Source organism: Echiichthys vipera (assembly GCF_963691815.1).
Source record: "Echiichthys vipera genome assembly, chromosome: 13".
NCBI classification, from domain to species: Eukaryota; Metazoa; Chordata; class Actinopteri; order Perciformes; family Trachinidae; genus Echiichthys; species Echiichthys vipera.
The window spans coordinates 14,907,135-14,920,825 of NC_139838.1; the positions used below are offsets into that span (position 1 = coordinate 14,907,135).

At 38.9% G+C, this 13,691-nt stretch overlaps 1 protein-coding gene across 1 annotated transcript in view; it reads right to left on the minus strand.

Annotated features, from left to right (window-relative positions):
* Positions 1-7,786: 7,786 nt before the first annotated feature.
* rapgef5a (Rap guanine nucleotide exchange factor (GEF) 5a) overlaps positions 7,787-13,691 on the minus strand; it is a 45,724-nt gene continuing 39,819 nt past the window's right edge. The window contains exons 21-26 of the mRNA XM_083925822.1: positions 13,529-13,619; positions 13,399-13,449; positions 13,204-13,291; positions 13,053-13,117; positions 11,738-11,792; positions 7,787-11,384 (exon numbers count right to left, since the gene is read on the minus strand). Of these exons, the coding sequence (XP_083781948.1) occupies positions 11,266-11,384; positions 11,738-11,792; positions 13,053-13,117; positions 13,204-13,291; positions 13,399-13,449; positions 13,529-13,619 (469 nt within the window). The 3' untranslated portion in view covers positions 7,787-11,265. The remainder of the gene's footprint in view (positions 11,385-11,737; positions 11,793-13,052; positions 13,118-13,203; positions 13,292-13,398; positions 13,450-13,528; positions 13,620-13,691) is intronic.

Genomic DNA, 13,691 nt, shown 5'->3' on the forward strand with positions numbered 1-13,691 from the left:
CATTTTGCTGCAGCGAGTAGATTGCAATGTGTAGGCCTATATAGACCTATGTAGAATACGCCACAGACATGATCAAAATGTAGAGATTTATGTATGTAACACACAGAGACTGTAACAGAGATGGAAAAACACTTGAAACAAGCAGGTAAAATAATCTGTGGAATGAAATGTCTTCATATCATTACTGTTAACTGTAATAGTCATTCTGTTAATATTACATTTCTATATTGCAGAATGAAGGGAACAATAAACATTTTTTAATTATTATTATTATATATGAAAATGTTTCCTCAGGTGAGTGCTCAACATTAGCAAGATGAATGTCAATTAAAATGACCAATGCAGAAACATTCATCTTTCATTCATCTTCAACCGCTTATCCCGGGGTCGGGGTCGCGGGGGGGCTGGAGCCGATCCCAGCTGACATCGGGCGTGAGGCGGGGTACACCCTGGAAAGGACGCCAGTCTATCACAGGGCACATAGAGACGAACAGAGACAGACAACCATTCACACCTCAGGGCAATTTTGTAGAGTCATCAATTAACCTAACACATGCATGTCTTTGGATTGTGTGCACATGTATATATCAATTTTGGAGGTACAGAGCAATAAAACAACTCAACTTTACACAGTCATGACAACAGCCCATTAAACACTAAATACACCTTCCTGTTGGTTTCCTGTCTATTAACATCATTTGTCACCAGAGGAAACAGAGCGTCGTCACACTGACTCGCTCTTCTGCTGCCCTCAAGTGTCCACAAAACAGAACAAGTACTTTTACATTCCAGCATTGCTGCTTCAAAACACAAACATGGTTTCTTCTCATGAATGCACTTCCACTTTATTCAACCTCTGAACGTGGCACAGGAACTTTTGTCACTTCAAAAACACATAAATAAACAATATATTACAATAAATAAGTAATAGCACAGTTGTTCAGCTCTTTGAACACAATGAGCAGATGTGTGTCTGTGCATGTGTGCGTCATGTACAGGCCAGGTTAATGGTAAAAATGACATCTCAAGGCCTTTCTATGACTCTGAATATGAACAGACCACAGCTCTGATTTATCAGCTCGAGAGATGGGATTTTCGGCTCTTTGAAGGGAGCCGGATCTTGTGGATCTATTCCTTTCAAAGGACTTGATAATATATTTATTTTTAAGAAGCCAATCCGGGGGAAACTCCTTTTATCTGGAAAATAATCAGTGGGCGGAAATAAAATCCACTGTAAAACATTTTTTTTTAAATCGGTAAAAAAAAATGGTAAAACAACTGGTAGCAAAGTTTCCAGAGAGATATCGTGAAATTACAGTAAATAACTGTATCACACAGTTACATGTAATAAATAAGCTGTAAAAATAAAATAAATATGTTATTTATTTTTAATATTATTATTCTCTGTCAAAGTCTTTGGAGTCTCTGATCTGCACTGTTGGATGTTATGTAGGATCTTGCAGAGACTGTTGAAAGGACACTTTCTTTTACATGTTTCAGAGAGGGCGTCCGCGCTGTTGCACCTGACAAACACTTTTACTTCTGCACAAATACACAGTATCTGAAAATAATCCATCAAAGCCCACATCCCATAAACATTACTCGTATTATCATGAAGCAGTCACTATTAATCATTAATAGAGATATAGATGAGAAATTACCCTTTTTACCTGTGACATGAGTCAGATCCTGCCAGACCTTCACCTTAAAGATCAGAAGTGTTGAGTTGTCTGATAGTATTTTAATATTTTATATATTTTTCAGTAAACCAACAAGAGTGCATCCCCTCCACTCAAGACGATCCTCTCTTCCATGTAAATAACGATGAACCGATGTATAGATGACCTCCTCTGTCTTTTGGCAGTTTTGATGTTTATATTATTCATCTGGTTTGTTTTCTTTATGAACTTTTGAGAAATATTTATCTGTCTTCTCTGTCTCTGAATTATTTCCACCCATCCCTGAAATGGGCAAATAAATGCAACTAATAAAATTGTTCTTGACACATTTAAGAACACTATTCCATGCCTTCATTACCAGTAGGCTAGACTACTGTAATGGTCTCCTTGCAGGTCTCCCCCCAAAAAACTGTCAGGCAGCTACAGCTTGTTCAGAACGCTGCTGCTAGAGTTCTAACAAAGACCAGAAAATGTGAGCACATTACACCAATTCTTAAATCATTACACTGGCTTCCTGTACGTCAGAGAATTGATTTCAAAATCCTCCTGCTCACATATAAATCACTTCATGGTCTAGGGCCGAGGTATATCACTGATATGCTCCCACTACATAAGCCTTCTAGATCACTAAGATCCTCTGAGACCAATCTGTTAGTGGTTCGCAGAGTAAACTCAAATCAAGGGAAAGCATCTTTCAGTCATTATGCAACAAACAGCTGGAATAAACTTCCTGAAGATTTGAGACTTTCACCCACTCTGACCACTTTTAAAACTTATATGTTCACCTTAGCTTTCTGCTAAATCTTTGCACTTTTAACGTCCGCAATGTTTTTATTATTGTCTATGTTTTTATTCTCTTTGTCTTTCTGTAATGCATTTTAATTCATGACATGTTGTGCTGTGAAGCACTTTGAGTCTGCCTTGTGTATGAAAAGTGCTATACAAATAAAGCTGCCTTGCCTTGCCTTGCCTATTCAAATGTACCCTTAATAATGACAAATTCCCAAGGGAATGTTTCTGGGTAACATGTGTGAGGAGTCTTTGGATAAAAAAAGAACCAGGACTCAAGAATGAAAACAGGGAAATAAAAGAAATACATGATCACTGCAGTGCTCTGGCACGTCCAGGAGAGGCCGAGTGTTTGTTTTTCCGTATAATCATATCTTCATTGCATCATAACAGCACTTATCAACAGTATCCAGGAAATCATGTGTGAAAACCATGTCACAGCTTGTCGGGAAGGGGGGTAAACAACGTGTCAAAATGAGGCTAAATTTCCAGTCCTTTGACCTCTCGCCTCAGGATAACTGAATGAAATGTGAATGTGTTATTTTTGGCCTGTTCTAATATAGTGTGTTTGAACATTTTTTACAACACAAAAAGAAACATTATTCTTAAATTGTTTCTCTATTTGCTAGTGCAGTCTTTCACAGTAATGTGAACTCCTCCCCATCATTGCTTCAGAAAGCCTCAGCCTCTCGTGGATGCTCTTTTAATACTCTATCATGTTACTAACCTGTTGCCAGTTAACCTCATTAATTGATTAATTGTGTCCCACCAAGTGTTTTCTTTAAGCATTTTACAACTTTTACAGTCTTTTGTTGCCTCTGTCCCAAATTGTTTGCAACATGTTGCATCAAATTCAAAATGGGCGTATCATTGTCATAAAATCAATGACATTTCTCAGTTTCAACATTTGCTGTCTTTGTGCCATTTTCAATTAAATGAGGGTATTAAAGTTTTGAAAATCATCACATTCTGTTTCCTCAGCCCTCCTTTGATTCGACCATGTGGTCTTTTCCCCATAAGTGACTCACCAGACGGTAGAGGAACATAATCCCTTCACAACTATAGCATCTTATCAGAGCAGCTTATTTTGTGGTGTTCAAAGTAGATTGAGGAGCAGAGATGTGGTCAGGGGTGCGCCACAGCGTTGAGGCTGTATGTGATACTGTATGTTCAGAAAGTTACATTATGAAGACGTTATCATTAGTGTCCAGGTTAACATGTTGATAACTTTGAACTTAGAGATATTTTGAAGCGTTTATTTTAAAAGTCTTTATGCTGCTATTACTCATATCAGAGTGTGGTTTATCAGAAATTAGTGTTTCATACATTTTGAAATGTCCATATACATAAACATCCTACTGGATAGTGTCCTCATGATCATGTAAATAAAAAACAAAAAAAACAAACGTGGAGAAAAGAAATAGATTGAAGTGGCATCATGTTCACTGGCTTTATTTTGTCCTTATGTTTACACTGATTAGCTTGAGGCTGTGTGCCGAAACGCATCCAAAACGGCTTTTTTAACCACTAATATTGCTCAAAATAACACCAAACCACTGCAGTAGCGTGATAAGAGTCCCTACACATAAAATGAAGCACCAACAACATTGTTAGCGAACCCGGAGTTCATTAAAAAAAGACTCTTTGACAATGCTACAAGCCTTAGCAGCCGGCTACATCTATAGTGAGAGGCAGCCCACAAGTCGATTACTGAATGCACTGGAGTTCAGTTCAAGGAGGGCGCATACATATAATATTTTGTATTGAGTTTATGTTGCTCTAACTCACAACAGTTTGATTTCACTTGCTGGAAAGGTTGTGTCCTGTGATGTTTCCAATTTTTTTCTAATACACAAACAAGGTATCAGTCATGGAAAACACTTTAATAATCAAAGTCAACACAAACAAGGAGGGGAAACATCTGAAGAATCAAATGTCCAAAACTCATCATTGTTTACTTTAATGGCAATTATGTTGATATTACATATTTCTTTTGCACAATGAAGGGAGAATACATTGATTATTAAAATAGATTTGTGGCCAGTGGTCAGGTGAGCAGTGACACAAACTGTATGTCTCAGTTGTTAGGGACATGTTATACGAGATGCACAAACAAAGGGATAAGTTAGGTAACAATGACCGTCATTCCATTGTAAATCTTTAGCATGGTTGTTGTTAACACAGTTTTCATTTCCTCCACCGTTGTTTGGCTCTCCTGAATTCCAATGAAGAAAGTTCACTCTGCAACCATTGGACCACATCCATGTGTCTTCTTTGTGGATGTCATTGAGACCGATCCAGGTGCCCCCCGTCAGAGCTTGGTCAAAGTTCTTGATCAGGGATTTGACAAAATTCTGTTCATCCAAACTGTGGATGGACACCAGGTTGGCTCCCTGTGACACACAGTGGACCTCTGCATCTGCCCAGGACAAACGTGTGGCGACGTACCTGTAGCAGCGGCCGTTGAAGCTGTACCAGAACATGGGACAGTTGGCACGCCGCAGCGTAACTTGAAGGTCATCAGAAGGAGACACAGCACCCAGAGCCAGACCAAACAAGAAGAGGAACGAGAGCATGTTGGCGTCAGAGTCTCCGTCAAAGTCTTTGGAGTCTCTGCAGGGACTGTTGAAAGGACACTTTCTTTTATATTTTTCAGAGAGGGTGTCTGAGCGGTTGCTGTGATATCATTGGTCAAATGCAACGGACAAACAATTACAACACACTACACATCTACCTGCCAAGAAAAAGCTCTCCCAGAGATTTACGGAAAATCCTATAATCGATTCACTTCAGTCAGATGTTGATGTAGTATAATGTGTATGTTATTCGTTTTCCCTCAAGCACTGTATGATCAAAGCTGATCCACTTCTGGGATAAATTCAAACAGGAACCTTTTAATCCAATGTGCCTTTCGCCCCTTTATCAAAGGTTTATCAAAGGTGCACAAAGATCCATAAAACTGTTGCTATTTACTCTCATTTTGTCTCTAAGCTTTTCACTGGAAAACCACTAAAAATGCTTGATACCACTGTGTCAAAGCTCAGAATGCCCCTCGTTGTCAATATACCCAGGAAAACCACATACATTCTGAATGCCTTAGGTCTCTAGTTTGTGGTTATAAAGTTCCATAAGGCTGTGATTACACCTAGACGTCACAACAGGGCATTTACATTTTTATAGGGACTAACATCATCATCACACATGAAAACAAATCGTCTCATTCAATCATAAAGTTCAGGCCCATAAAGTCTCAGCTTTCATTCATACCCAATTTATGCAATCCCAAGATAGTTTAGGGACCCCTAGCGTGGCTTCATAAGACTTCAACCTTTTAGTTCATTTTCGATTCCCAAGCATGGTTATCAACTGTGCAGAGCAAAATGCCTCTGGACGCAATCGGAATGATCTACAACCACTCACAGTGATGACACGACGTAGCGCCGAGCAACACATGCAGGTAACATATCTTTGATAGAAATGTTTAAAATTAGTAGCTTTGCTTCTCTGTTCCACAAGAATGTTGCTCTAAATGTTTTTTGCTGACAGACTGGCTAGTTAAACATGGGTCCCAAACAGCCTTGGACAAGGTTCACACCTGCGCAAACAACGGGACGGTGCCAGTGTGTTCACCCACCTCTCGTTCATGTGGAGTTTGTGCGTTAAGGATTCCTGCTCAACACTAAGGATTTTTCAGACTCTGAAACCAGCTTTGGTCAGAGACTCTGACTCTACTCAGCTGAAAAGTGTTGCTTGACTTTGTCTGTTTGACTCTGTTGGCCTCTGGTTGACCTGTATAATTTTTGACTGAACCTGTTCCAAATTAAATTGGTTAAAACTCAGTTGATTGTAAGACTTGTATTTGTCATCAGGCAGTAATACGCTCATTTCCACCGCTATATCAAAGTAGTTTGAAGTGTCTCTGTCAAAGCCTTTGGAGTCTCTGATCTGCACTGTTGGATGTTACAATAAATCTTGCAGCGGCTGTTGTAAGGCCACCTTCTTGTTTATGTTTCAGGGAGGACGTCCTTTAAAGGGGAAGTCCACTCTCAGAATTCATGAATGTTATTCTCTAATCAGCTAATCCATCCACAATAACATGTAACCTAAAGCAACACTTCCTGTGCAATAAACAGACTTTTGTGACTCATTTGAAGTACTGAAATGGAATAAGTTTTCAACTTGAATTAGCAGGAGAATTAGCCTGGTTTGCTGTAACAGTGTCTGTAACAGCAACTGTCAAGGACTAAGCTGCTCATTAGAAAATCTCTGTCGAAGTTTGTCTTCATCACAGCTCTACATCTACAGTATATTAGTCAAATGTCTTATGTTTTCCAACACTTTTCTCAAAAGTTTAATAATTGTACTTGTCCAACGTTTTTAAATGTCATTATACATGTTTCTTTCCACTGCTTTTAATGTTTTACGTAAAGCACTTTGAATTACCTTGTTGTTGAATTGTGCTATACAAACAAACCTGCCTTGCCTTACATCTATGCAACAAGACTCAATCGAACATATGCTTCTTAAAAACATATAAAGCCCTATTACAGTATAATTAAGTAACATTGATGTATTACAGAGTAAAAAAATCATACTCAAATGAAAAACGTGCATGAGGAGTGTTTGGATAGAAATTAACTAGGAATCTAAAACGAGGAAATAACTGACAAGAAATGAATGTTCACTTATCAACAGTTGTTGAACTTTGGCACGTTTAGGATATCTCGTGTTTATATATTTTTATTGCATCATAACAATGCTTATAAACATCACAGTATCAAGCAAACTCGGCCAGAGACAGAGAGAGAAAAGGAACACTATCAATTGATGACTACATGATACAGACAGCCTAGAGAAACCAGGAACCTGTCAATGGTCACTGAGATCACTGGGCGAGTGATTTAGCACAAGCTGCTACCGATCAGTTACTTTTATATTTGAACTCAGATTTTTACTGGAAAAACCCGAAACAAGATTAGGGTAACACCAAGTAGATGGTCAACTTGATCATTTGTTCCATGGATATTTAATGTTGATCTGCAGATTTCTGTCGTGGTCCCGGTGTTACCGTATTTGTTGTGTGTAGTGTCGTGGCAATCACATAACCACTGATCTCAGGCAAAGGCCATTACACACACAACACACTGTTGCTGTGATATCATTCATCAAATGCACTCGGAAAACACTTTCAGTTGTGCACAACTACAAAGTATCTGAATACGAGCCAAAGAAAAAGACCACAAGCTCACCCAAAGATGTCACATAAAACCTATAATTTATTCATTTCAGTCAAATGTTGACATAGTAAAATGCCGCTTTAGAAAAGACACGTGGTTTCAGCTTTCAGAAGGTTGAGGGGACACAAGGAGAGACGTATTGCTTTGTGGCTGACTATTTTTTTTTCCATTTACAACTAATAAATAATAACAACATACCAAACAAGGGCATATATTTACACATCAACAATATTACAATAGTACAAAGCCTTCAGTGGGTCCTCTTGCATTGTGAACTTTTTTTGTTTTAACATGCAAACAGCTTTTAAACAACATTGCTTTAAAAAAAAACTCAACTTTACACAGTCATGACAACAGCCCATTAAACACTAAATACACCTTCCTGTTGGTTTCCTGTCTATTAACATCATTTGTCACCAGAGGAAACAGAGCGTCGTCACACTGACTCGCTCTTCTGCTGCCCTCAAGTGTCCACAAAACAGAACAAGTACTTTTACATTCCAGCATTGCTGCTTCAAAACACAAACATGGTTTCTTCTCATGAATGCACTTCCACTTTATTCAACCTCTGAACGTGGCACAGGAACTTTTGTCACTTCAAAAACACATAAATAAACAATATATTACAATAAATAAGTAATAGCACAATTGTTCTGCTCTTTGAACACAATGAGCAGATGTGTGTCTGTGCATGTGTGCGTCATGTACAGGCCAGGTTAATGGTAAAAATGACATCTCAAGGCCTTTCTATGACTCTGAATATGAACAGACCACAGCTCTGATTCATCAGCTCTAGCAGTCCAACAATCACTGGCTTGGTTTCACAAAAAGTATCTTAAAAACGAGACTCTCCCATTTTGAAGGGTCTGGAGTCAGGTAAAACCAGCAGCTCAGGAAGGCTAATGTTAGCTTACTTTAGGTTAATATTACCTGTATAGAGAACAGTCTGTTTGCTAAATGTATGAATTTTGTCCACTTTATGATACTGTAACATTAGCTTTGTCTTTTGGCTTAACATTAAAAAAAATAAAATAATAATTTAGCATTTAGCATCATGCCAAAGAATCTATAAAAAGGGGAGTGGCTCCTGTTTAGTAAAAGCCACATTATAAGTTATTCTTATAATCTTAAATGATCTATGGAATATTTGCAAGTATAAATAACTCCTGTGGAGGAACAATCTAAAGACTCAAGTGTTACACTTCCTGGACAGTCATTTTACATCTGTATAATCTCAAACACTTAAACAGTAAACAGCTCAGATAAGCTTTAGAATTGATCAGTTTGGGTGACTGTAACAGTGTCCACAAAACTGGCTCCACATTCAGGTTCAGAGCATGTACACGATGTGTCGGTGACAACAGGTTAGAGCCCGTCTTTAAAAGAGCTTTTAATGCACACACAGTGAGTAAGCTGCTCATAACACAAGAATTATGTTTTAGTGTCTTCACCTAAAGATCTTTGATCTTTTTGTTGTAATGAACGAGAGATGTTTTTGGCACTAAAATGGTTTTGGGAGATCCCGTCCCTTTTTTGTCCACTTGATTCATTATGATCTGCAGGAAAAAGCAGGTCTGTACTCTGAGAGACTTAGTGTTTAAATGATGATGAACACAATTATATATTATCTATTTCTACTGTATTGCACTTTACCCCCCCGAGTATAAGAACTACTCAAACAATGCAAGACATGAATCGCTACATAGCATTTAGGAATCTTCTTTCATAGTTTCTTCCTACTCAGCATGAATGTGTCACGGAAGTCACTGGCTATGCATGTACAGACACAGGGCAAGGACAAAACAACACAACACTTATATGGTCTGCCAGATGTGATGTTGTGGTTCTAAATGGTGTTTCTTGTCTTCTACATAAGATTAGCAACGAGGCATGCTGGTCTCTCAGTGATTTGAATAACACATTTTCATGTCATGTCATTGTTTTGAGCATTTTCTTGAATTAGAGAGGATAAATATATATGTGGGGGCCAAACTAATGTGATTGCTGTAGATAACCGTAGTCAGTGATCAGCAAATCAAAGCTGTAAATCTCTTACGACCTGTGCCCTTGTGCTTCCATTATTCTGTCCACACCCTGTGTTGGTTTTCACAGACAATTTACAGAAGACTTCTGAATGAAGTGTTTTTTTCAGTCAGTAAGAATGAATGTGAAAATCACTTGAATGGGACTTTGGCGTATAAAGCTATTTCTTTCTTAATAAATGTGTGTGGCTATCGGCTCATCTGTTAACATAACATAACTAAAAAAAAGAAATGAAAAAGGAAAATAGCTCTATGGGGAAGTTTCCATAGTAACCCAGGGGGTGAGCAGGATATCATCACACACCCTGAAATCAGTCATCATAATGTCAGAGCGCATCTCTGCGAGGAGTCTGGTCTGCTGTACATGATCACAGACCAGATTCAAGAAAATCTAATTCTGTAGTAAAAAAAAAAAGAAGAAAAAGACACTGACTCTAAAACAAACCAAGAGCTCTACAGTACGTCAATGCGGCAGGACTCAAAGTGACATTTGGCACTGAAAAATGTATAGGTCCATTTTATATACAATGTAAAATTATCATTATCTATTCACACATAAACATCATAGAGAAGAGTGCGCGAGGAGTGTTGGGCTAAAAGTCAACCGGAGCGTTCAGGAGGGTTTTCAAATGTCAAAGTCAGTCAGTCAAAACTTCTCGCCATGCTTCCTTCACATGTGAAACACTGTTAACGTTGCTCCTTTTGCGCGGGAGAGAGCCTCAGTGAGAAAAGGTAAAAAGTTGTCGGTATGTTAAAGCTCTGGTTGCTGCTTTCGATACATAATCAGCTAAACCAAAAACAAAACTTCACATCCCTTACTATACACCTTAAATAATTATGGCATGTATCCTGGATATACATACATCATGAGGCAGGAATGTGATATGCAGATGAAATCATATGAGACCATTGATGGCGTGGAACCGGTTATAAACACATCTAGCTTCTCTACGGGTGGTTTTGTGTTTGTAACTGAAATGATAAAGAGGCTATCAAATGCTTGTCGACCTCTAAGGGGTGGACTTGAAAGAGAAATAAAAAAGCAACACTCCACCTCCTAAACAGGCTCATAAAAAAAAGCTCATCACAAGAACAAAAAAAAAATGGCATATTCAGTCCAACAGATACTGTACAAACTAATTACAGCCTCCTCTTCTCTCAGTGTCTCAGTTTGGCAAATCTCTGTTTGGCTGCACAGAATCTCTTCCTGTAGACGGTTCACAGAGTGTGTGCAGACTTAAATCCTCTAACCATAAATTCTTTATAAAAACACATGTTTAGTGTTATAAAGCCTTTAGAGAACAGGCAGAGTGCAGCTCTGTGTCTTCATAGGTTTTTCTCAAACACATGGCACCTATTTGTCCACTTGGCACCACTGCTGGTAGAGTGATTTTGTTACAGTGTAAATGTATATTCTGCTGTACAAAGTGTCCTCCATAGTCAGTGCTAGCGTTTCCACTGCACTGTGTCCGATGGGTTTGTGTGTGTCTATGAGAGTATGTGCATGTGTGTGTGTCTTTAAGCACGTGGCTCCAGCTTGTGTGACAACTCGAAAAGCGTCTGTTGATTGTCGATAATGTGCAGGTAGTGAACGCTCGCCCTCACCTCCGCACTGTCGACACCGACAACCTCGTTGCCTAAGATACGGAAACAAAACACGCACATTAGTCACACAGAAATGGAGAATACACACATTCACACACCTTTTGGTACAAACACAGGCTGCATTATGGTCACATAAAGAGAGTAAAACACTGTCTGGAAATGGTTGCTTAGAAACTGTAAGAGAAAAGTGCGTGGCACAGGTGCAGTAAAGTAACTCAGCTGCAGATGGCGATAGATTCTTCAAAATAGATGGATACATCATCCAAAATAAACCATTTGTCTCAAGAGAGGAGACGAAGAGCCCCTTGTTACTAAGCATGTCTCATCATTTGTGATGTTAGGATGATTGCACCGACAGAATTCTCTCAGAAGTCAGAGGACTCACCTGGCTGGTCGCTTTGGCAGTGGCGAATCATTCTGACTGTGTCTGCGATCATATGCTGTTGGTTTAAATGAAGACATGTTGCATCAGTGAAATACCAAACAGTCACGATCTAATGTTTAAGGGCAGATATGTACTGCTCTATAGTGCTAACTAGCAACGGCAAATGGCAATATAACTATATACATAAAACATAAACACAAACAAACATAATCTTTATTGACACACATCTTTAATCTGCCATTTTTTTCTTGTTTAGGCTTATTCGCCTTACTCTAATGCTATACTTATTCAGATGTAATAAAATCCCACTGTGTTTGTGTGTGTGTATGTATGAGTCTTTTTATTATTATGTATTGCATTGTTTGGGTGGATAGAGCTTGTAGATGGATGAGGTTGTGTGTAGATAATAAATATGTGTATGCTGTGGTGTTGGTGGTGTGGAATTGGATCAGTTTTTGGTTGTGATATGGGAAATTTGACCTTGTGGCTTGATCCTTGATACGTATTTATCATGTGTCCCATGTTTCTAAGTTGTATGAGTTATGTATTGTAAATATTATTTGTCTCCTCCATCATTGGTCACTGCCTCCTGCAGCAGTTTTCTACTCTCAGACGAGACAAATGCACCCGTTTTCCACCAATGTGAAGTATGCCTTTCAAAAATAATAATAATAACAGCTAGCCAATAATCCTGTTTTAATGCATTTCTCCTGTTAACACCCATGGGTGATTGTAGTTAGAGTTGGCAGTGATGTTTTCAAAGCAACGCTGCTGTTACATCCTCTCTGCGGCGTTATGTGGTTGTTCATTAATACAAATAACACAGTGGTGGTATGAATAATACACATACCAGGTTTGGATGCAGACTTTGTTGTGTCAAATGGGTGTCCAACAACGTGTGGTTATCAAACTAACTTCAACCTATGTCTAACCTGCAGTGCCCCCCCCCCACACACACACACACACAGACACATCAGCACCTTATTGTGACTGATGATGCTCTTCTTCTCCCAACTTGAATTTGAGTTTTTCCTTCTTGTTTTTTTCTTTTTGGGGCGACATGCTGCTCTGATTCATTACTGTGTAACAAACATATGATGGGAGCAGCTGTGGCTCAGTTGGAAGAGCTGGTTGTCCACCAATCATTGGGTTGCCAGTAAGATCCCCAGCACCTTCTATCCACACGTTGAAGCGCCCTCAGGCAAGACACTGAACCCCTAACTGCTGATCGCCTCGCTCATTTATTATGCGGCCTTTGCTGTGTGACATTTTGACACACAAACTCAAACACTAAAGGAAAACTGACTCAACTCACCAGCTTCTCAAAATTGACCAGGTTGTCGTGAAATGTCTTATTTCCCTCGTGGATAAAGGTGATATCTAAGAGCAGAGAACAAGTTATTATTGGTTCATTCACCAAAAGCAATTAAATGCGTGTGTGTGTGTGTAGGGGTGGGAAATGATACCTTTCAGGAGAAGAGGCATGAAAGGGATCTTGGGAGGCTTCATTTTCTTGAAGGCTTCCCTATAAGCTTTGTGGTTCAGAGATGGATCCTGGAGAAAGGCGAGGGAAAGTAACAGAGAAATGAAGGGAAAGGATTGAAAAAAACATACAATATTTCAAGATTGGATTATCAACTCAAAAGAGGAATAAGCCTTACCGTGATGAGCTCCAACTCAGAGAAAAGCTTCTTGAACTTCCCTGGACATTTCTGAAAGGACAGTGTTTTGTCAGATTTACAAATATGGTATATAAACACATTAAATGATAAACAACACAAACACTCTTACCTCCCAGGTTTGGTTGAGTCGGCTGACAGCTGCTGTGTTAAGACCCATGATGATGGCAAATGCAGAGTTCAAATTCCTTTGGGCTTTACAACTACGAATCCGCAAAAATGTAAAAAAACATCATAGTGTTTAGGAATATTGATGCGTTTAATGCACGCACTTT